The 24520-nt window shown below is 42.1% G+C and overlaps 2 protein-coding genes across 11 annotated transcripts in view; one reads left to right on the top strand and one right to left on the bottom strand.

Moving 5' to 3' along the window:
• The window catches only part of CDK15 (cyclin dependent kinase 15), a gene marked incomplete at its 5' end in the record, with an annotated part of 34734 nt that extends 18425 nt beyond the window's left edge, over nucleotides 1-16309 (bottom strand). Inside the window, 9 exon segments of the mRNA XM_084523040.1 lie at nucleotides 5853-5973; nucleotides 6540-6663; nucleotides 8800-8862; nucleotides 9619-9713; nucleotides 13990-14069; nucleotides 14703-14800; nucleotides 14950-15099; nucleotides 15385-15458; nucleotides 15817-16309. Coding sequence (XP_084379166.1) covers nucleotides 5853-5973; nucleotides 6540-6663; nucleotides 8800-8862; nucleotides 9619-9713; nucleotides 13990-14069; nucleotides 14703-14800; nucleotides 14950-15099; nucleotides 15385-15458; nucleotides 15817-16309 — 1298 coding nt within the window.
• The window catches only part of ALS2 (alsin Rho guanine nucleotide exchange factor ALS2), a 217382-nt gene that overhangs the window by 162610 nt on the left and 30252 nt on the right, over nucleotides 1-24520 (top strand). For 3 of the 10 annotated variants that reach the window (XM_084524332.1, XM_084524331.1, XM_084524335.1), the window contains 4 exons: nucleotides 13570-13744; nucleotides 19776-19865; nucleotides 21800-21954; nucleotides 23556-24475. In XM_084524332.1, coding sequence (XP_084380458.1) covers nucleotides 19846-19865; nucleotides 21800-21954; nucleotides 23556-24475 — 1095 coding nt within the window. In that variant the 5' untranslated portion in view covers nucleotides 13570-13744; nucleotides 19776-19845. Of the gene's footprint in view, nucleotides 1-13569; nucleotides 13745-15953; nucleotides 15973-15999; nucleotides 16143-16513; nucleotides 16533-19775; nucleotides 19866-21799; nucleotides 21955-23555; nucleotides 24476-24520 lie in introns of those variants that run through there. The other 7 variants (XM_084524333.1, XM_084524338.1, XM_084524336.1 and 4 more) reach the window with 7 other exon arrangements.

Below are 24520 nucleotides of genomic sequence, written 5' to 3'. Positions count from 1 at the left end.
CAGCCTATCCTGTTACAAACCCACCTAAAAACAGATAGTCAGGGCAGAAGACTGTGGAATAGTAGGTTGTTTTCAGTGAGAAAAAGGTGCAGAATTGGAGTGATAACAATATGAAAAATAAATTGGAAACTATAAGACATTATATGGTCTCGAAGAATAGACTTAGAAAGAACACAAAGGCAGTAGCCGCTAGAATGATTTCCCTTCAGAAGCAATTGGCTCTTCACTGGAAAATAGAAGGCAAGAATTCATAGCATAAAGACTTTAGTGGCAAAAGCTAGTCAAAGTAATCCCATTTTTATGACATCTCCTGATCTGCATTTGTGCCAGAATAACAACAACAAAAAAAAAAGAGCTGCAAAAACTGCTTAATTTTACTAAGGTGGATTAGTCCTGCTGGAAATAATGATGAGATAGTTGTGGACAGGGTAGACATATCTGTTTGCAACTATTTCCATCTCTTATTGTATGGTATAAAACTCTGCTCTTTTTCTTTTTTTCATCAAGTATTTTCTAGCTTTCCAGTCTTTTCATTAAGCCCCATCCCAACTATTCAAATTTAAGTCTCAATCTTCTTCTGTGATACCAGATATGAGTCCCTTAAGTTTAAATGTTGAAAACCCAGCTTTGTCTAACAGTCTCCAAAAGTATTCTCACTAGCTGAGCCACAACCAGTAATCTTTTCTGGTCATCTGTTACTCCTTACACCTTGTTTTTGCAATGCTGTAGATGCTTTTCACACCTGGCTGTGGTCAGTTGAAAGCCTGACATGCAACTCATCTGCGGAATTAATTTTGGTCATCCTCATACATCAGGTGATGCCAGGCCTGTTTGCAGATCCATATCTAATGCTGTTTTCACAAACATTTCTGTTGCAGTTATCCTTAACTTCCTGTACCCTTACTTTGGGTCTTGTGAGCTTAGCTCCTTATTTGTTAAATGTGCTCTCACACGGTCCAGGCTTATCATGAAACTTAACCCACAGCTTTTACGACGCAGATTTTTGTGTTTCGTACTACTACCACATCACTAGCTGTTGTTTGTGAGCCCACAGATTGACTTTACTGGGACCAGTGTCATACCAACCCTCTGTTTTCACAGCTGTTTTATGTGTCCAAATGGTTCACCCTATTTTGCAACCACAGGGGCTGCTGCAATCCACTGATCACATTGCACAAGTTTAACCACATATGGTCAATGCAATTTAGGTACTCGATTTGTACTGAGAAGAGAATCCACTCCACATGTTTTTGGAGCAAATGATCATGACTTTTACACAGAGTTTGGGTTCTGGTATCATAGCTAGAAATGACCATTAAACTGGCAACAGCAGAAACTTTGTATGGACTCACTGTAGCACCCAGATGAGAGAAATACCACTAGATCTTTTGCAGAGGTTCCTCCTGATGAACAGCACTGTCTGTGCTGTTTTGTAAATTGAATTTAAGACCCTGAGGACCTGGGGACTAGAGGCTTACACAGTACTAAGGAAAAGAGCTTCTAATGATGAGTGCTCTGTAAATGTGGTCTTCATGACCTAAAATGCTCTTAAGCATAGGTCTAAGCCAACAGAATTCATGGCTGGCAGAAAACCAGATCTGCTGTGGCTTCCATTATTGCTGAGAAGGCATAAAATTCAGACAGAGCAATAAATGGAAATATTGAAGGTTTTTTCTCCCCCACACCTTTTTTTTTTCATAAATTTTTCTAGATTTTAGCTAGAATTTGCTAATAATTACCCAAGAGCAAATAGCTCAGAAATTCAAATCTAATAAAACAGTCTTTTTGCTAATGGGCAAGCTGTTGGTTTGAGGAGAGGATCAACTTTTGGGTTGTTACCAATTTGCCTTCTGATAGAGCTCTCTTTTGTTTTCCTAGTGTATTCCAATTATCTCTGGATGCCTTTAAGCCTCAGTGTCTCTAATAAAGACAAAACTATCAGAGCAACCACAACTGCTGGAAAGGAAGGACTTTTTGTTTCCTGTAGTGAGACTCAGCTAACCAGCTGCCTTTAATGCTTGCTTGATACTGAATCGATTTGTCAGTGGCAATTATAACTGTTTATATCTTTGTGTGCTTCCAGGCTGAAATATGCTTTTTTTCTTACAAAAAGGCCAGAAGTAGCTGGAACAACTGATGTATGGGAACCCACCTTGGTTTCTCAGGTAGCTTTTTCTATCTTTTAAAGTAGGACTTTGAAAACAAGGCCTCCTTGATGCTAGTCATCATATTACCCTTTCTGTAAAGGCCTCAACTTTCCGTCTGAGATACGGGATTTACAGGTAGTGCCCTGGCAGCATTATAATGATCCTTCTTTTAATAAAAATGATTCAAAAAAAACCCTTTACTTTTAAATATTTCTAAAGATTTAGACCTAGGTCAGAAATGGTGTTTTGTTTTCCCCTTTTCCTCCTTACCATCTGATGTAAGGCTTTTTGAAGTGTGTCAGTCCCATACAGCTGCCCAGGGAAGAGTTGGGGCAGAGGAAGGTGTGCATTGTTCTGTGCAGACAAGTTAGGTGGGCAAACAGCAAATTCTGTCAGGAGGAGGAAATCCAGAGGAGCCCTCCACTCCCTGCTCTGTGGCTGTTCAGTAGTCACATGTATCTCCTCACGCTTGCTGTATCCTTAGACTGGTGTAGCTTCATGGATTGGTTCCCAACAGTGAGAGAGGAAAACAGAAGTGCAGTGCTAGTGCTAGTGTCTCTTGCAATGGTGTCAGGCAGAAGAACCCTGATGAGATCAGTAGTTACACCAGTGCAAATAAGATCAGGGATGTGGTACCTCCTGGAGTAGTGTTTTTTTTTTTTTTTTTTTTTTTTTTTTTTCTTCTTCTTAAATTTAGCAGATTTGATACCATCCAGCGTGAAAAAAGCAACAGACAGTGGTACCATCTGTAGTCCCTCACAGTGTCTTTCAGGAAGGGGCCTAGACGTGATGTTGCAGCATGTGCCAGATATGCATGCGAAGCAAGACACGGACTGCTAAAGTATGAGGAGAGGTATAACTGGTTATAGGGATATTTAGTTCCAGTGAGCGTAAACAGGGCTGGTTTAGACAGCCCTGTCACATCAGCCTGCAATCCCTGGGGCAGGTTTGGACACTGAACTTACTCCTCATGTTCCAGTGCTGCATTGCACAGCAGAGAAACACCTTCATCAGTATTAAGATTTAAGGTATCTCTGTGGCATCCCAGAGATCCCTCTCCACAGTTTCTCTGGCATGGGAAGATAGCAATTTGACATTTAGCCAGATGTATATCTGTCCTCTTGCTCCTTACAGAACAATTCTATACACTGGAGCTCCTGGTCTAAGTCTCCCAGTTTGGCATAGCAGTGCGAACTAGACTGGGGAGAAGGCTGTAATGGTCCTGGCTGATCTGTGTTAAATGGCTGCACGGGAACTCTTATTCTAGTGATTCTACCTGTGGAGATTCCTGTGTCTCTCATAGAAGATATTACACAAGGAAAGCTTGTCTGAAGAAGTGATGACTGCAGGTACTCGTGATGTTAGAAGCTTCTGAAAACTAGTGCTGCACATGCATAAAGCCTTTGGTGTTTAGAAAAAAAAAATCTCCCTGATATGCAGCATAATCTCCCTGAAACATTGTTAGTCTCCCTGAAATCCCTTAATTGAATCTTCTAAAGTCTTGAAGAGATAGCGAGGGAGAAAGAGGGGGAATAAAAAGATACAGAGAGATTAAAGCAGCTTTTCTAGTTAGTCCAAGAGCTGGTGAGTCTCCTTCTGTATCTCTTTCTTCATCTATTCAAGGCCTCATTCACTTCCCATGTGCCTCCCACTGACAGTATTGCTGCTCAAGCACACTATGCATGAATTGCCATAATGTTTTATTTTGTTATAATTGGTTTCTTTAAACCAAGGCTTTAACACCCACTGCCTCATGCCATTACCAAGGGCATTCTGACCTGCCTTCATGTAAATTGCAGTATCCAAAAGAAATAGTTTTTTTTTTTCTTCTTTCTTCCCAACAGACAAGTAACATCTGTGTGAATTCACATTATTTCCTAATAGACAAAAATTGAACTTAAATGCAGTGTACATCAAGATAATAAATGACTCTTGTTAGAGGAAGTTACTGAATAGAGCTCACTGAAGTACTCTATTCTCTCAGCATGATATCTTTCTGTAGGGCAAACACTTTGAATGTTGTTATTATAAGGAGGCGTTATAACAAAGGTGCCTATAGTGTGAATGTAGTTCAGTGGGACTGAGAGTACTGTGCTGTTGGAGCTGGTCAGAGTGCTGGATGGGATCTTTGTACACCAGCCCTCTGTTGCTATTCACTACACACCAGGGCAGGGTTCTGTAGTGGGGTTGCTGGTTTTGCACAGGCAGAAATGCTGGGCTTTATCTGTACAGCCGGGGCTTTGAACAGGGCTCAGCTTTCAAGGAAAAAGTACAGGTTACTACCAGCATCTACCTAATGCATAACTCTCCAATCTGTTAGGCAGACATCTTCCTCAAACAGAACAGACGTTCCTGAGAGACCGTCTGGAGGGGAGAGGTAGCAACTAGTGCAAGGGAGATGACAGGACTGTTTAGACTGGCTTAGCAGCTGGAAGCCATTAGAATTTAGCAAGGTTTTCCTCCTAAGCAATTATATTAACATCAGCCCTAGGGAAGTGAACAAACTAAAATCCCCCATTTCCCTGAACTGCCCTACAGACGTAGGCCCATCACAGTGTCCGATAAGTCACAGATCTCTGGCAGGAAATACTTGCTGGAAGACCTGGAGCTTTGCTGTTCGTAAACTTACCAAACCCTCTTATTAGACATACTTAAGTCTGGTGCATTCCCACCCTTTCACAGCCTTTGACTCTGCATAGCAGTTAATAAAAGTCGTGGTGTGCAAGGCACAGGCAGAGAATTAACTGGTCTGAAGAAAGCGTAAAACAGCAGAACTATCTATAGATGTAAAATTGCTGGGAATACGGATGCTCTGCTCTGCCCTCATGAAATTCATGCTGTCCGTGAGTAAGTCAGGACTATATTGCTGGGAGTGGGCTCAGATTGGTGAAGAAGTGAGCCAGAAAGCGGGTGAACCCTATGACCCTGCTGCACATCCAGACCAGCCCAAAAAGAGTGGTGAGACCTCTGTGAAACCCTCAGCCTGTCCTGCTTTTTTCCTGCTCTCAGTGCCCCCTCCCCTCCTTCAGCTGTGCCATTGTGCAGCTTGCATCCTACGATTCCCAGACATTTTAAGATTCTGTGATAGAGCTCATAAAACAAGAAGATTTAACTGAAAACAGGCCTTCTGCATGAAGTGCAGAGTGCACCTGAGATGTTCTTAGAGAAGAAAGACAAAGTATCATGGAAGTAATTAAAATCTCAGACACCTTTCTATCTCCAGACCTATTCAGAATCCCTTTAATGCCATCTTTAACAAAAGCCTTTACCAATTTAACTAAGGCCAAAGTCATCATTGGTGTAGTTGGGATTGCATCCATCATTTCTTCACAAAGCCATCGCTGTAGAGAGCTACTACTGAGTCAGCCAACCACATATATCCAAAACAATAAGTGCTTTAAGGAAACATGCTATGTTGCAAGACCTGAAAGTGCTCCATAAATGTCACCAAATGAGATGTACACACCTCATAAATATTATCAGATGAGATACATATCATTCCACAGCTGATATGTAGCAACATCATTCCCAAAAACACCTGTGAATCCCACAGTACAAAACTCCCCACTGCTCATACATTTTCTGCTTCCAAGTGTTAATTCCTCTGCTTACAACTGTATCTACTCTAATTTGGTTGACTTCATTTAATTCAGAAAAAGATGATTTTTCCCAAGAGACCCCAGATGCTTTGGCATTGGTCAGTACCAGATATCCAGATCAGAAGAGTAATCTGTAGCTCCAAGCAAAACTTCAGGAGGATGGTACCGGAGTGTCACCACTTCAGAGGAGTATGTCTGACTGGGGATGAACTTGGCACAAGCAAGGCCTGTCAAAATAAAAAATATTGAGTTCTGTGACAGTACAGTCTTTCCACCTGTACAACACATAAATGATAATAATAATTGGAAACAGAACATTATTTTTCTATTGGTCCATTAAACACAGGCAACCCCAACACAACTTACAAGCAATAAAGAAAAAAGCATCTCAAATAAACCTTTGGGGCACATCAGATCAAACATTACGCTGGTTTGCAGGGCTTTACCATTTGTGCCTGAAGCAGCCATCCCAAAGCGATGCCAAGAAAACCTTTTTGTTCAGCACACTGCTGTGGACTTAACATGTCACATTATTTTCTTAAGAGAGAGGGGTTGATTCTCAGTTCTCTTGAACCAGTTTTACGTGGCAGTAATTGCTCTGACTTACATGAGGCTACTTCCTGAACCCATCGGTGCGAAGACAAGAAAGGCTGGACTGACCACAGAAATACTTTCTTGAAGTTCAGTAAGAGGTTATGCTTCTGTGCCTTAATTGGCTGTGGATACAAATCTATATGCATGCTAAAGCTTCAGTCTGAGCAGATATATTAGCAGTATCCAAACTGTGAGTCACCAAAGTCAGCTAATTTGAGCTCACCGAGGCAGCTGATGAGCAAGTTCTGGGGTTTCAGATCACGGTGAAGAATGTGTTGTTGGTGGATGTATGCCAGGCCTCGCAAAAGCTGGAACATGAAGAGCTAGAAAAAGCCAACAAAAAAATGAAATGATTTTGTGTGAGTGCTGTGATACATTAATTATGAACTTCAGGAGAAGCCCTAGAACAAGGCAGAGACAAAACAATTGAGAAAACAGTAAAAATCCCCCAAATGGGTAGTGTTGGCTGAGAAGTAGAAAACGGTGGGATACGACTGCCCTCAGGCTTTTGGGATGGAATATTTGTCTATGAGGACAGTTCATGAGGACAGCACATTTCCTAAGTGCACATTTTGGAAATGTAGGATTGTTGACTGCAGGAGGAAACACAGCTTGCTGAAACACAGACCCAGCTTTCAGAACAGAAGATATTCTGACTTCAGTGTTGATAAAGATGTAAAGCTAAGTAGAATGAAGTGTTAAGGAGCTGGAAGTTTTGCCCAGTTGAGCCGATTAACACCAGCAGAGGGAGTTCTGGGGCCACTGCTCACACCAGCACTGTCTCTCCCCACTGTGAGCTTGGACCAGTGAACTGACTCATTTGACAAATGTGAGTTGTTATCCTCGAGCTGGGAGAAAACATGAGGATCTGATTTGAACATTTCCCTGCCCATGGCAGGGGGGTTGGAATTAGATGACCTTTAAGTTCCCTTCCAACCCAAACGGTTCTATGGTTCTATGATTCTAACACATACAGCAGATAAGATCTGATGAATGAATGAAGCAGTCAGGAAAGCAGAAAAACAAGCAGAAGAGAAAGCAAGAAAAAAATGTCTAGCTCCTACCATTATGACACCATAAATAAGCCTTCAGTAGAATAAGTTGGGCAGAAACAAAGTATGAAATTGCATAGTGGTTAGAAAACAAAAGACAGCAGAAGTAAATAGACTTTACCAGAGAAAAGATATTTTTCACCAGAAACTTAACTTGAAGAGGAGGAAAAACAGTGACACCCATAGGTCATTTCTGTACCAGAAAAGTGTCCCTGTAATATTCTGCATACTTGCATCATATTTGATAGGAATCAGAGAATAAAAAGCAAACATCGGCCAAGCAAAAATGAAGCAATCTAGATGCCCCCCCCCCCCCCCCCCCCCCCCCAAAGGAATGGTAAATCATTTTTTCTGTTTGATTGCTGCTGACAGTGAGGGTTTGAGACAGGAAAGCAGTGCAGCTGGCTAGTGTTTACTCACACAAGTGCCAGTGAGTACATGTTACAGCCATGCACTCCATGTGCTTTACAAGCCCGCCTGGTAGCAGAGTCCTTGAGATACGTGCCAAAACTACGACGCTGCATCTTGGACATATCTGAGCTTTAAGGATGTTTAAAATCTGGGGCCCCGAGAAACTTCATTAGAATTGGTGTTGCTTAACAACTATCTGCAAAAAGATGTGAACAAGGTGGCAACATTTGAAGATGACAGAAGTATTTAGATTAGCCAAGATAAGAAGTGACAGTGAAAAACTTCAGAGAGATCTGACAAAGCCAGATGAATAGGCAGTTCGATAAGGTACAAAGTTATTGTTGACAGCTGTAAGATAAATTAACTGAAGCTACTCAGAAAAAGGACCCAGGCATTCACTGAGGACATCTGCATTGAAACTGTAAGTCAGTATGCAGCAAAAATCCTGAAAGTTAATTAAATGTGAAGATGTGTACAAAGGAGAGTCAAAGACTATTATAACATCAGTCTACCAAGTAATGGTATGTCTTCAGCCATGCTCAGTTCTAGTCAACCTATCCCAAAAAGCTGTAGCAGAAACAAAAGAGATTTAAATGACTGTAAATAGAAAGATAGTTTCATATGAAGAGAGATTGAGATTTAAGAGCTTTTAATTAGGGAGATTAATAATGTATTCTAATGATAAGAGGATACAAAATTTTGTAGAGACAAATTTGCTTGTCACAAGATGTAATTGTCCACAAAAGCTGAATGTGCTCTTGCAAATTCAGGGACGAGAGACTAAATGAAAAAAGTCTTTAGAGACTGAGAGGTAGTCTGTTACCTCTTTATCAAAGGCAGCTTCTCTCCAAAGTGTTTGTCATGTATGGATCAAATAGATATTAGTAAGAGCTTAAAAATGTTTTAAGCACGGCAGCAATTTACAGTGATCATGTATAGTGGAAAATAGCATACTTCCTTATGCTTTAAGGGCTACTCATCTTTTAAGAAACTCACCATAACATTCCAGGGATGAAGTCCTCCAGGATGCTGGGCCACGTACTGTGCCAGATCTGTGTGCTAAATAAAAACAGATAAATTGAGGCAGAGCTGTAAGTATAACATACTTTTACCAAAAGCTCCTCTTCTGTAAGTGGAAAAAATACACAACTGCTCCAAGGATATGTATCACCTTGGTGAAGATCTGATCTGATGCAGTATACAAGGATGTGCCTAAGTGCTGGGTCATGCCGGGGAGCTGGCTGACCCGTTATCTCACTGTAGCAGTTTATGACCTGAAGCTGATAGTTAACAGAGTTCATACTTGTGCCAGAATTAATCATAAAGCTGCAGTAAGAAGAAGACATATCCCCTGTCTTTTCCTTATAATTTGGTTGATAGCTATTAGCAAAACCAACAAAAGTAACAAGGATCATGCTCATTTATTGGCATCTTGCCCATGAGAGAATCGTGCAGCTTGGTCCTGGTGAGCCACATGGGGTCAGTGCCAAATTTGATGCTGACGGGATGTGAGCTAGTATCATTTTTCCCTGTCTTTGCTTTGTAAATGGAGGTAAATTGTTTCTGTGACCCTAGTGGAGACAAGATGTGGATTCATTTTTGCATACAGTTGTTGCATACACAGAAAGAAAAGAATGAAGTTACATGGCTGGAAAGTAGGAGATTAAGAAGGAAAATCGGTCATTGCATTAAAGGATTGCAATTTGTTGCTTTGTAGCTGTCTCGCAATGCAGCAAGTTCATGATGCAGCCACTGGTCTTTTCCCTGTAATTCCCATTACTAGCTTCACAGGAAGCTAGAAAAAGAGAAACTCACCATGTACTCAAGGACAAATGTTAATGTCTCCTTGGTCTGGAAAATGTCATGAAGCAGGACAATGTTGGCATGTTTCAAATGCTTGAGAAGAAAAGCTGGGGAAACACAAAAAGGAAGATCAGCATCACCACTGCTGCTGGTAGTGGAAGGAGACAGTACATGGAGCAGAAAATAAAAACTTAGGGTAAATATTCCAAACTTAGCAGTTCTGTGAGGTGGCAGATACTGGTTCTGGAAGAGCTTCTTAGAGAAGCAAGAATTAGTGCTCTGGGCTTGGCAGGAACACATCCCTCCCTCAGAAGTGTGATCTTGACTCTCAGAAATAGCTGTCCTCAGCTGTCACCTTCTCAGCTGAGGAGAAACCATTTCTTCAAGGCAAATGCTGAGAGAGGCAGGGGCTGAGAGATCCAAGTGCCAGAATGCAGCAGCCCAGGGCCACCACCACTGAATTTCGCCTTCCTTCTGCCATCCATCTTCTGACCTGCATCCTCAGCCCTTATTAGACTTCTGGGGACAGGTAGGTTTCTACCAGCTTCTAGCTTTTTGTGCAGAAATCTGCCCAAAGAAATCACTGTAGATACTAGGCTGAATTTAGGTCTGTGCTTTTAGCTTTGAGAAAACATATCAATCACTTTCATAGAATCATAAACTGGTTCGGGTTGGAAGGGGCCTTAAAGATCATCAAATTCCAGCCCCCTGCCATGGTCACGGACACCGTCCACCAGCCCAGGCTGCCCAAAGCCCCATCCAGCCTGGCCTTGAACACCTCCATGGATGGGGCATCCACAACACCTCTGGGCAACCTGTTCCAGTGCCTCACCACCCTCATAGTAAAGAGTTTCTTCCTAATATCTAATCTAAATTTACCCTCTTTTACTTTAAAGCCATTACCCTTTGTCCTGTCAGTACACCCCCTGACAAAGAGTCCCTCCCCAGCTTTCCTGTAGGCCCCCTTTATTTGAAGGCTGCTCAGAGCCTTTTCTTCTATTGGGGCTGAACATCCCCAGCTCCCTCAGCCTGTCTTCATGGGAGAGGCACTCCAGCCCTCTGATCATCTTTGTGGCCTGATCATCTTCTGGACCTGCTGTAATAGGTCTGTGTTCTTCTTGTGCTGGGGGCCCCAGAGCTGAATGCAGGGCTCCAGGTGGGGACTTACAAGAGCAGAGCAGCGGGGGAGAATCCCTTCCCTAGACCTGCTGGCCATGCTGCTTTTGATGCAGCCCAGGATACAGTTGGCTTTCTGGGCTGCAAGTACACATTGCCGGCAGTGTGCAAGTACACATTTCTCCAGTTTCAAACTCGAAGAACAGAGACCAAGTCACTGACTGACCAGTAACTTGTTTGTATTTACACAGCTTTGCCAGGTTTTGCCTATTGGCCTAACCATCTATCAGCAAAGCCTGAGAGCTGCTCCAGGCTCACCCTTCCTTGCTGATTAAAACCAGTTTGAGGTACTGTCGGACCACACAGTGGTACTCATTTTTCCACATGAGGCATGGGTCGGCAACTTCATTTCTGCTGAATTAGCCAAAGTGCACAATACAGATTTGGGTCTGGCAGTGGGAGGGCAAATGCCTTTTTGTCCTGAATAAAAGCTGCTTTTTGTTTTTCAAGCACTCTGCAAACAATATTTGAAGGGTTTCATGCTGGCAAAGCAAATTTACACTGGATTAGCACTTTGCATCTTGTGACCATAATGATTTCATTTGGTTCTAAAAGCCCTATGGCCAGGTTTACTGTATTAACCAACTGTGGCCTAAGCGTATATATCAGTTCAGAAATTGCTGAGCAGTATGGGATACCTGATTCAGCACGAGCACTGGAAACAGCACAGAATGTAGATTAGCTCTTGCACACAGCTCTGTGCTGCTGCAGCTAAACTGCTGCTGGTACTGCCACTAGTCCATTCAGCTACTGCTAATATTTCTCCGGGGCACTGCAGTATGAATCTTAAATATGCACCTCTGCATATTTCCATGGCACCTAATTGCCTGTGAACACAATAAAGATACTCTGGCTGTATCCCAGAGCCTATCTGCCATGGAAAGGGACTGCTAACCTGCCTCTGTGGTACCTTGAAAATCCCATATGACCAGACTGAGCTGTTGCTCCAAAGGAGCAGTACAGAGGATTCACAGAAAAATGGAGAATTCAGCCCCTGTGCCTGAATCAGGCCCCTGGGAACTTCTCCTCACTTGGTTGCTTCTACAACCCCCTGCTGGGGTGTCAGGTGCTACAGCTAGAACTGAGCTTTAAACGCATTTCGGCTCTGTGGGGCTTCCTGGGGTGAAGCGGCTCTTTGTCAGTGGCACGCCATTCCTCCAGGGTAGCAGAGAATGCTCCACATGAATAAATCTTGTGCTTTGTTTGCACTACTGACTTACATTGTAAATTTGAGGTGTCAGATGCTGCAAAGCTCAGTAGTACACAAAAGATCTATTTAAAGTAGACCCTTCAAGGGATCACCCTTGTTTTCTCCCATAATGAATGAAGTTAAGGTTCTCAGCCTGTCCAGCAGAGCATGCTAAAGGGGTGCTGATCTTTAGAGCATCGTTACTTCTGTGTAGATAAAGCTTTTAAGGCGTATTTCACTGGTGGGCTGCAAGTGTAAATTCAGAGCAAAACCACCAGAGGAAATGAGTGTATGGGAAACTGTAGCACAAGCCATTCTGTAAAGAGACATTCAGCTACCTCTCTGCTTTCACTCAGAATTGGACTAAGGACTTTGTAAACTTTCTTATCTTAATTTCGTTGGTATAAACCTGTACAGGGTCCACTGACATCTGTTTCTTCTGAGTTTCACATGGAGTTGACTGGTGTCAGAGCCCCTCTGTGCTAGGGCTGCTCTAAATGCTGGCACATCTGTCCTCTGACACTCCATCTCGGTGACAAAAATCTACCCTATTTTTGAACTGCAGTAAGAAGCAGAGAACTAAACACGCGTGGCCTCCTGCATTTAAAGCTCTCACTAATACCAGACAGCAGAGTGGCTCAAAGGTTGCATATTTCTGTGTAAGGAAGAAACTGGATTATGGTCCTCTTGGGATTGTAGCACAGATGAAAATAGAAGCCTTAATCAAGCAGGCAGTTTGTGAACTTGTGTCTGTAGGGACACATAAATACATTTGACCAAAATCAGGCACTTAAAAAAAAAGCATTTCTTAAAGAAATTGAGAAAGCTGCACTTTGCCCAGTGCTCTCTGAAGGTGACCGATAGAAAGCATTTCTCACCAGGCTGAAACAGTAAATGTTCTTAAGCCTTGGTTTTAGTGAAAGTGTTTATCTTTAAGCTGGGATGTGTGATGTCCAGGTATCAGCTATGTTTTGCTAACACCAAGCAGAGACTTCTAGTCTATGGCTGCCCAGTGCAAAAACTGCTGTGCTGTGTTAATTCCTAGGGGACCTAGCTTGTGGAAGTGCCTGCTTGGCTTTGCAGTTGTAAAGATAATAGCAGTGTAGCTGCATCTGGATTTAATCTAGTTCACTTCAGGCTTCACACTTCAGGCCTCTAAGTTGGGAGGACAGTAACTGTGGCTCTGTGCTGACTGAAAGGAGGACAATTCACATCTCTGCAGGGCATGTCCACAGTCTGCGCATCCCTGCCTCTCCGCACTAACAACACTGTGCATGTGTTGCAGTTAGGTGTTCAAAGCTGAGCAGAATGAATCTGAGCCTGTTTCAATATTGAACACTGACACAGCAAAAAGGGAGTTTTAGAAATGATTTACTCGGCTGAGTGGCCTATGGACTCCTTGTTGATACGCAATGAACATTTCTGTCAGTAGGCAACTCTCTGGCAGAAGGGCTGAGGTGGGGGCCAGGGCAAGCATAGGAAAAACTATCTGCTGCCCCTGTGGCTAATGGGACAATGCCCATTCCTCTTGTTTCAATCATGTAGTCTGGGGTGGGGGTTATGCAGTGCGTGTTACTGACTTCCTCCAGTCCCTCCAGGGATTTCTTGCATTCCAGATTGACCAGCCTTTGAGCACTGGAACCCTTCAGGAACTCACTGCAGTGAAGAAGCGTGACGTGAGTGCAGTTACATCCATACAAGCACACAGGGTGAGCACAGCACGTGGCAAGGTTAATGCCAGGGAGGTGAAGTGTGTGACAGAACAGAAGCCAGGTGAGTCCAGCCCTGCTCAGGGCAGTGTATCGATAAAGGTGTAGTCTGCCCCCACCACAGGCAGTGCTGGAGCACCCAGGGACAGCTCTGGAGAGCACATTTGACAAATGTCAGCATTGGTGTCATTTCTATATTTATTTTTATTGCCTGAAATACAGACAAGGAGGGGATGCTTTTCTGTCCTACACAGCCGTAAAGGGTCTTGCTCACCCCTGGTGTGTTTGACAAGGATCTTGATTTCTTACCTTCCCAAATTGCTGTAAAGGGCACTCCCTCCTCTGCTTCCAGCCTGGTAACTTTGAGTGCCACCAACTGGCCATTGATCCTGTCAGGTCAGAGTGAAAGGTCACACAAAGCACCTCAGTGCTTGGCTTGATCAAAGTATTAACGACCTCCCAGGGTGCTCCACATTCACCTGAGCAAAATTTTTAGGGCTCACTTCCCCCTGAGGCCAAGCTTAGAAAAGCATTGCAACCCCCTCCTCTTGTCTTCTTCAGCAGCAGAAGGGAACCAGCCCACCTGGCTGGAGCAGCACCATTCTGCTGACCAGCTATTGCTGGAGTGTGGCTTTGGTCAGTGCTCCCACTCTGCCCTGTCTCAGCTTCTCTGCTCCCATGTAATGGCAACTTGCCCTCGCCCCAATTCCTTGCCATCATGCAGGAATCCCTCATTCCAAGGAAAACCCTTGCTCTGTCTCAGGTGCAGGCAAACAGTCCCCTGGCACATGGCCGTGCAGCAAAGTGCCCTGGTGGAGCCTCCACTGCTGAAGTGGAGGAATTCCCTGAAAAAAAATGGATGGGGCTTTGGAAATACCCTGGTGAAAGGCAAAGCCAGATGTTTGATTTGCCTTTATTTTTCTACAAGTACTGTGAATTGCCCAGCTTCAAGCTCATCCTTACGATTCCCATAACTGGTAAGCACTGGGAATGGAATAGTGCCACTGGTGGCCCTTGCTCACCTGCTGATCCCCTTGTAAACAGTTGCACTGGATCCTTCACACAGCTCCTCCAGATGGACATAGGATGTGGCAGCTCCAAATGTAATGCCTTGTCTCTGCTTCATGAAGAAAGTGGCATGTATTTCAGATTGCTGTGCAGAACAAGAAGCTACTGACATGTCATTCAGCAGTTAATTGCCTATTCATGGTTGGAATAATGATAGGATGAAATAGTTTCTGTCTTTCTGTGTGGATGTTGCACACTCACCCATTTGAACCTGTCCACAACATCCTCCTCTTGGAAAGGACCAGCACAACCCCCGGCCCTCCACATCCTGCATATTCGACTCAGGAGAGTGTGGAAATGCTGCGGCTGTAGTGAGGGCACAGCAAGGGTTGCTCTGGTTATATCCATCAGCTGGCACAGGAAAAGAAGGCAAACTCTCTCTCTAGTGGACTGTTTTATTGATGTGGTTCTTTCCTTTCTTTTTGACTGCCCTGGCTTTGAGCACTTCATTTCCATCTCCCTCCCCACCACTGACGTATCTCAGTTTTGGTTTCTCACACATCCATAAGGGGAGCAACTGCCTGCATGTGCTCATCTTTGTAAGCGTCAGCACTCACTCTGACAGTACGCAAAGACAAAACTGCCGTAACTACTGAAGGAATTTCAGCCAGTGTCATTCTAAATATGTTATTTTACCTTAGCCTCTAAGGTAATAGCCTCTGTTATTTTACCTTTATTCCTCTCCTGATAGTAATCTTTTAGGGCAGGGACTAAAAAACAAATGCAGGAGTAAAATTTAAAGTTACGCCATCTTCTCGTCCCCCCCCTTAAGGTTCAGGTTAAGCCTTTCTCACCCCTGCATAGTTCACACAGCCTGGTGATTCGGCCCTAACAGGGCCATACACCGTAAGCCTCGTAGTAGCGACTGGCTATTTGCTTTTATTTATTTATTTATTTTATTTATTTTTTATTATTTTTATTTTTTTATTATTATTTTTTATATATTTTTTTATTTGTTACTCTCTTCCTAGCTTCGGGCTAGCTCCACAAGCCCGGAGCTGCCAAGCTCGGTGCTGTCTCCTCAGCAGCAATTCCCAACGCTTCGCGCTGAGGGCCCGCGGGCCGCGCCTCGCAGTTCCCGGGGCCGCCCCGCGGCCGCTTCTGTCCCCACTGGGGACCCGTCGGCGCGGCCCGCCCCCGCCCTCGCCCCGCCCCTCCACAGGCGCCGCCCCGCGCCCGTCAGCTGCCGGGCGGCGGGGCGGGGCGCAGCGAGCGCGGCGCCGGGTGAGTGAGGCGGGAGAGGCGGCGGCGGCTGCGCGTGGCGCCGGCCGGGGCGGGAAGGAGCAAAGCGCCGCGCGCTGCTCGCCCTGCAGCGGCTCCGCGCCGCCGTTACCCGCCCGCGGCCTCGTCCCTCAGCGCGGGGCGGCCCGGCCCGGCGGCGGGAACAGGAACAGGTGCGGGGGGCGGCGGGCTGCTGGCAGGGCCCGGGGCGGCGCGGGGGGGTGGCGGCCGCGGCCGTTACTGCGCCGTGACTGGGTGAAAACAGCAAGGGCCGGCCCGGCAGGTGCGGGGTGAGGAAGGTGCAGCTGCAGGGGGGGGAGCAGGGAAGGGGCTGCCTCATAACCTGTGAGCCTCCCACCTGCCCGGTGGATCTTAAATTATCAGTGAGGTGGTGGAGCAGGTGTCTTCCAACAGTTATTTTAAGCTGGTGCTAAGAGCTTTCTGTGTTGCCTTTTTTCCTCAATTTTTACTGATAATGTTTTAAGGCCGTCACTTGTGCACTGGAACTGGCACTAAAAAAGCTCTGAGCCCTCATCTGAAGGGGCGACTGCTGTCTTGTAACAGTAAGTTGGTTTGGCTTTGCTCTGAGCAGATTTTAATCAAACAGTATTAAAAATAGTGATTGTACCTAGTTGGTGGTGACCAAAACTGAAGGACTTCTTGAGTTGGTAGCGTGTCGTGTAGGAACCACAGTTAGCACTCAGAAATGGCTGCAGACATACAGGCAAGACTAATATTGACAACTTAGCTGTGAACTAGGAAGCTTGGGGGTAGCAGCGTTCAGAAGCTGTGCAGATAATTTTATACAATAAACTTGGCAGTCCTGTCAGTGTAAGTTACTGCTACGTATGGTGCAATGAACTTACCTCTTTGGACACACGTTTTTTAGGAAGTAAATATGTCAGGAAGTTGTAGAAATATTTGTAGTTATCTATTAATTGTAGTGGGTAATTGGGCACATGATGACTATATTTTGGAAAGCAAGGGGTGTACGTGTTGTTTCTGTTTAGCCTTGAATATGAGATTCCGTTTATATCTATGGTGCTTGCTCCTGAGCAGTCAATGTCCAGTGAAGGACACGGTCCCATAGTAATCAGAGTAATGTTTACGCCAGGCCGTTCCCTGCCATAGCAGTAGTTATAATGTGATAGTGTTTGATTTCTGGAGAATTTGAATTAGCAATCTGCTCTGCGAGTGGAAAGTATGACATCAGCGTCACGGTAGTGACCATCTGTTTGTAACACAAATCTGTTTCATAATTTGGCTCTATTTGGAACTCTTTGCAGTTTCGTTCCTGTGGTGTTGAAACTAAAATGTGGAAAGTAAGTGGGTAGGCAGAGCAGTGCAGGTATCATACCAATCTTTCCTACCAAGAGAATAACGTATAGTAGCTGGTTGTTTTTATGTGAATGTTAAACGTTGTTACTTAAAAGCTTAGATAATTTTAGTGGAAAAGAAATAATGTATTTATAAAGCTGCAACATAGTTTGTATAAAAGTGTTATTAGGTGAAAGTCAGCTAAGAAAACTGAATGTTTCAGTTGGGAGAAAGTGACTTAGTTTGTAGCTGTGACAAAATGATTTATTTTGTGTTAGCTGAGAAATGGCAATAATATTCTAATGTACTAGGAGTGAATGAAAACGTAGGCTGAACTTGATAATGACTTTTAAATGTCTTAGAAATGCATCGTTAATGGAAAGAACACAGTTTAACTGTTGTTTTCCCTGTTATGCATAAATGCCTAGTAATGCAACCTTAACTGTGAGCTGTTTATGAAGAAAACAAAACATATCGCCACTATCATACTGCTTTCTTCCATTCCAGTCCGCCTGCATTGCAAATCTTGTAATCATTTCACAAATGGGGCCTTGAAGTAAGGTCTTGCAAAACAGCTAATCATTTGCCTGTCTTAATTCTGTTTTGTTGTAATTGGAAGTTTTGAGAAGTAATATAATAAGTTCTGTGCAGTGCACGCTCACAGGAAGGAAAGAACATCTTTAAGCCCTTAAAAAAAAAACTCAATTATTGAAGCCAAGGATTTTAAGACTTATTTCATACTCAGATATGTTGATAGTCCAACCTTATCAAAGCTCCCATCTCTTCATCAGAATTATTGATGGATACTTATATATGAAGCTACAGTTGCTCCCAGAGAATTGCCAGCATCTTCAATAAAATGAATTGTGGAGCTCTGTGTTTTTGAATTGGCTTTAAATATATATATACACTGTATATATAAATCACTTGGACCTACTGCACGCAGGAACACATCACAAAACCACAAGTTCTAGAAATGTTTCTGTCTCTTTTGGTGCTTCATCAACACCTCTCTTACTCAAGTGTTGCATAACAGTTTATCTTTCTAAGACTTCCTCTGTTAATGCTCTAAAAATTGTTTCCTTTTCTTTGAGGAAGAAGGGGAAGAAATACCTGGAAAGTGGTGTCTTTCTGGTGATAAATGGGACTCTGTTCCTAGAAAGTGTCTGATTTATGCACTTTGCTCTTAAAAAAACAACAACAAAAAAAAAGCTATGATTTAGCATAATACTATTTTATTGTATTAATTTGATTTATTATAATTATTTCCATGGAATCTTTTATTTTGAAATATATTATTTGCCAATTCTGAAGCCCAAATCACTCTTTTGGTATTTGGAAACTGAAAACTTTTGCTTTGAGATGTGGCCATTTGTCTGTAAAGGTCTGTTTGGTACTTTTTTATTCAGAGTAGTTGAGTGAAAGTGTTGTAATTTGTGTGAATTATTTCAGTCGTTTATCGACCTGATTGATGATTATTATCTCTAAGTGTGAACTGACACTTGTGTGTATACAGATTACAGCTTTGCATATAGTGTCTCTTGCAATCAAGACTGAATGTACTTTACATGTATTTCCGCTCTGTAAGGGGTTCAGACATTCTGGATATTTTCTTGGAGATGTGTTGCTGTACAAGGCCATTGTGTTAAATCATTTGTTTTCTATTTTTGTTACAGTAGATATCAGACAGCAACTATAATACAGAACATGGTCTAAAGAATTTGTCTGAAACTTACTTCATTTCAATAAATATCACATATATATGTCAATATTATTAAAAGTTTTAATACTTCATCTAGTAATTCATCTGTAGTGTCACTTTTCTTACAAGATGATAAATTCTTCATGAAGATGGAAAGGTGTGAGGGTGAACTTTCAAAATTCAAAATCCGAAAGAGTAAAAGCATAAATAGAGTAGCTGCTTTTTTTTTTTTTTCATGCTGGTTTCTGTGGTATTATCTTTATTGATACTCTGAAGAAATGTTTAGAATTCTTCAAGTGGATTTCTGCATAGACTTTAATAGAACTGTACTATATTATATACAGTAGTATGTGATCTGATTCAGGATGAAGGTTATGAATTAAGTTCTTAACCATTTGCTCATACAAATGTATTTGCCATTTTTAAATTTAACTTGAGCGTAGAATTCTTAAGCTGAAATTAGATAATTTATTCTGCTTTGCTTCTTGAGGGTGTACTGAAAATTAGAGATGTTAATTTCTGCCTCTGAACTAGGTTTTGTTCAGTCTGTTCTTAAAATAGACCTATTGTGAGATGAGTAGGTAGGACAAGTCTGGCTGTTTGGCTTCTGTCTGCCAACTCTGTGAGTGAACTGAACCATTCTCGTGTTGTGGAAGTGCGTTGTGATTTTACATGTGGGTTTTACACATGGGATCTAGTGCTTTTCTTCTTGTTTTGTGGGGTTGTGTTTTTGTTTTTTAAAGTTAACTTTATTTGCAGTTAAATAGCTGGTTTGTTTGTTTTACAGTTTGTGGAGATTGTATTGTTCCTTTTGAAAGAGGAATGATTTGGTGGTAATGGAGTGCTGCCGCTGACAGATGGACTCACAGGAAAGAAGGTGAGTGAGCAGCTAGGTGAAGCCACAGAGGCTCCCAGCAGTGTGCCAGCTAATGATCACCCTGTAAAACTATTAAGTAGTGTCAACATACTCTTTATGCATCTTAAGCTGCAGGAGAGAAGATTAGTTTAGCTTGACTTTCAGTGTTTCTGGAACACTCAACTTATTAGAACAACAACTTGTTTTATCAGTTGATTATTGAAATGTGTAGATGGATAGTCATGGTTGGAAACATAAAAGTAACATTCTGTGGTGAATAGTAAAATTATACCTGTTGTCTGTATGTGTGAATTTTGCTTTTGGATTAATAGTCATGCAACAGACTATTCTTTTGCTCCTGTTTTTTTTTTTTATGTTAAGAGACCTGATGGGTTTGGTGGTTTGGGATGGCAAATGGGTATCTTGTAATAAGGCTTGGTATATAAATGTGCATACTTGGTGTACACTGGTCTCTGAGGAGTTTTTAAATGGATAAAAGCCAAAGTATCAGGCTGTAAGCTAAATTTAATGCACAGTATGTTGATGAAAGCTTTATACTATGTTATTTGGATTACGTTACTTCCCTGAATCTTAGATGAGTTCTTGACTGTCACCTTCTTTTTCCACACAAGGAAAAAAAAAAAGAACAAGAATTCCATCTTTTGCTAGTTATTATCATTTTAAATATTTCAGCACCAGATTATGTGAAGGTATTCAGCCTATGCACTGCAATGAGCAAAACTTAATTGAAAAAAATCAATAGTCTGCATGAGTAGTGCCTTATGGCTTTTGAATGTGCTACTTCTGTGTTATACACAATGAGACCTGTCAGAGTAGCTTTTTCTGGCTTTGCTTCAGTAATGGAATGCATTTGTTGTTTTGTGCCCTTTCTTATAGGCAAACACGGCTATTCCATCAAAGCTCTTTCACTACCTTTTATATTTAACTTCAGCTATATGTAAAGCTGCAAAAGCTGATTTATATAGGTAATAAATGACTGCTGCCAAATAAAGAGGTAATCCTATTTTTTCCCTGCAGGGTGTGTAAGAATCTGTTCTGTATAAAACTGGAAATGAATTTGAAGAAAACTCTTTAAACATCAGTATAGAGTTTCAAGTTAAATTAAAATTACTTTTCTTTATACCAAGGGTCTCCACAAATTATTAGAACTATGCTTGTCAAATACCAGAGAACTTCTTTCTTCTGAATGGGAGAAGTTGTTTACTGAGCATTCAGACCAGAGCTTGTTAAGTGGTAAAGCACCTTCGGATAGCTGCAGTCACTCCTGGGAGGCCAGATACTTTCATAGAGTTTCAGGATTTTCTTTTTTTTTTTTTTTTCTCCTCCCTCCCCTTTGGTTCAATTGATTTGAATGATTGGCTCATTTGAATCTGAGAAATTCACTTAAAGAGCCAAGCTGTTTTTTTCCTGCCTCATAATTTCACAAAATTAAATAATAGAAAATATGAATGAAACCTAATAACCCAGAAATGTTTCTTCTATTTTCTAACATGGTAAGAATTAACATAAGTCTCTCTATTTAGACAGGAACAGAGCTGCTTACATGTAAATAGAACTGATGCAACTATGTCCTCCAGCATATGCACGGTGGCAGAGTTGCGTATTAATTTGATCCCCTTGCTGTGAACAAGTACAATATGTAATCAGCTGTACTAATTGCAAAATGTATGTTTAAAGTTACTAGTGGAAAGATCAGCTGTTTTTCTGGTCGGTAAACTGCAAGAGAAAACTAAAGCTAATGCCTTCAAACAGATTATTTTTGTTGTTAATTTCAATAACATTTAAGATTACCAAATTGTAAATCTGTTAACTTTGTGAAATTGAAACTAGTATCTGAACTTTGAAGTCTTCCCTATGTATGCAAAAAGCAAACTACATCTTGCACTATCACAGAAAACTTCAAGCTGATTCTGTTTCCTCCAATATTTTTGTAGCTCAGAAGAGGCAGAAGGAGCCAAAGAGAGAGGCCTGGTCTATGTTTGGAAGGCTGGTTCCTGCTCTGTAACTCCAGAACGGCTTTTGGGTCTCAGTGGAAAGACTGTACTACAGGCATCCCTTGGTACAAATCATGGCTTGCTTCTAACAGAAGGTAATAAATATGTTAATTTTAAAGATGTGCAGCAATAACTAACTTCAATTATTGCCAGTCTGTCTTTGAGACTGTTTCTTTGTAAGTCTCATGCACAACTTTTGAATGCTTAGATTTTTAACATTGTCAGTATTTCTTTCATAGTTACAAGGCTCTTAAAACTGTGTTGGAATAAAGCTTAGATGCACAGAGTTTGCTTTCATACTTTTTTTTTTTTCCTTTTAACAGTGGCTCTGGATTTCCTTTTTAAAGGTAGTAATGTAGTCTGAACTGCCTTAACTCAAAATGGTATCTTTTCTTCCAAAAAGACAGTACAGCAAGAAGTTCTCTTGATATGTAAGAGCCTTGTTTTTCTGTGTGCTTCTGATAAAAACATGTATCTAGCAGATGCATTAGGGTGAATCTAGTTTGTGAGTGGTCTAAAAAAAAAAAAGCATGTTTAAATACAGTCCATTTAAGTGTTTGTGTAGCTTGGCCCTTACTTGCACTGATCAACAACTGGTCTGCAGTGGTAACGAATTAACTGGAAGTTGCTTCTTTATTTTTTTTTTCCCTTCTGAACTTTTTGAAGGAAAAAGAACTTAAATTGTTGAATGTAACTGGGCTTCAGAAAAAGATTGTATTGGTTACCAGTTTGTCGGTGAGCCTGCTATAAGCATCTCTTACCTACCAGAATTGTGAAAGATCTCCGGTGTTTCTTTGGAACGTGTTTCTTTAGTAATTAAAAGGACATGCCTGTATGTTGCCTTATGAGTGATGTTGTTTGTGGATATGATTTGCCATTTTTCTCTTGCTGTGAAGACAACTGTTCATCTTTAAAATAGATTTCTGCCTTTCTTGAATTGGCATTGCTGTGACCTTTTCAGGTAAAAATAATGAAATATTGGAGGAGCTGCAGTACAACACCAAACAGTAGTGTGTGCCTCAACCTCGTCCCTCCCCTTTCCACCTGATAGGTCGATCCTGTTTCACTGTAGGGTGGCAGACAGTACAATTCAGTGATACTGGATGTTGGTATGGAGAGAGAAGCTCTCTGTGTTACGGTTTTCAAGAATGGCTGTCCGTATAGAGTACGTAGCAGGGAAAACTTGAAAGACTGAAGTATAAATTGAAGTTGCATACTGCTGTGTGGTATGCTGTGCTTTCCCAAGGTGACTTTTACAGCCCATGAAGAATGTGACCATTAAGAAACGGTGTATTAGGTACTCTTAAGATGTTTCTTCTGTAGTTTCTATTAACAGTACTGTTTTCTCTGAGCAGTTTGCATTTGTCAGACACATTGCCTTTGTTCATCTGTGTATTTGCTGTGAATTTGTCCTTTCTTAAAACAGAATAAATACATTTGAGTGTAGTAGAATTTTTAACAGAGAAGTATTAGTTGGTTTAACAGTGAACACTTATGCAGAGGGTGATGTTAACATTGGTATAGAACTTAGAAGCAGCAGTAGCAGAGAGCTACTAGCAGTTTTCCTGTATCAGTAGCCATAATTTTGCTGATCAAGGATTAAGCTAAAAACTGATTTTTATCAGAAACTCGTCTCAAGTTTTTCTGTTGGTTTAACTTGATTAGAATCATGCTCTTTTTTCCCTTTTTTTAATAGGTGGAGAAGTTTACAGTTTCGGAAAGCTACCCTGGAGATCAGGACCAGAGGAGCTGTGTGCTAAGAGTCCCATTTTAGAAAAAGCTTTGCTTGGGCAGCATGTTATTACAGTGGCAGCTGGCAGCTTCCATAATGGAGCCGTGACAGAAGGTGGCGTGGTGTACATGTGGGGGAGCAATTCTGCTGGCCAGTGTGCAGTTGCTAATCAACTGTATGTGCCAGAACCACAACCCATCAGTATTTCTGATTCTGAAACCAGTCCTCTGCTGTCAGTAAGGATTTTGCAGTTGGCATGTGGAGAAGAGCACACACTGGCGCTATCACTAAGCAGAGAGATATGGGCTTGGGGGAGCGGCTGCCAGCTAGGTCTCATAACAACAACTTTCCCAGTGACAAAGCCACAGAAGGTAGAACACCTGGCAGGACGTGTTGTGCTCCAGATTGCTTGTGGAGCCTACCACAGCCTGGCTTTGGTACAATGCCTCCCTGTGCAGGAAATGAAGGCTATTCCAGAGCGGTGCAATCATTGCAGCCAACTCCTCATTACCATGACAGACAAGGAGGATCACGTAATCATTTCAGATAGTCACTGTTGCCCACTGGGTGTAGCACTGGCTGATAACCAACCAGAAAACCACGTCTTCTGTCCTTCTTTGGAGACCCTGGAAGGAAAAAGTGTGACAAGTAGCCAGAGTGAAGACTGTCAGAAACCACTTGTGGAAGAACACAGGCTTGTTGCTTTAGAATCTGATGGAGCAAGTGTGCTTTCCAGCAATGATGGACAGGAAGATAGTGGAATTTCTAGTCCTGGAAATATTCTGTTCCCCGACAAAAAAGAAGTGAAAGAATATTTAATCAGTTTATCAGATCACACATTAAATGAGACCCTGGGGAAGAATACCTGCACAGAATCGGAGCAGGTTGGTAGCTAGTAACTTGCTCTTAGCATGCTACAATTTACATTG

This window comes from Aythya ferina, assembly GCF_964211825.1.
Source record: "Aythya ferina genome assembly, chromosome: 6".
Taxonomy (NCBI): domain Eukaryota; kingdom Metazoa; phylum Chordata; class Aves; order Anseriformes; family Anatidae; genus Aythya; species Aythya ferina.
This window is presented reverse-complemented; position numbering and strand designations above follow the sequence as displayed.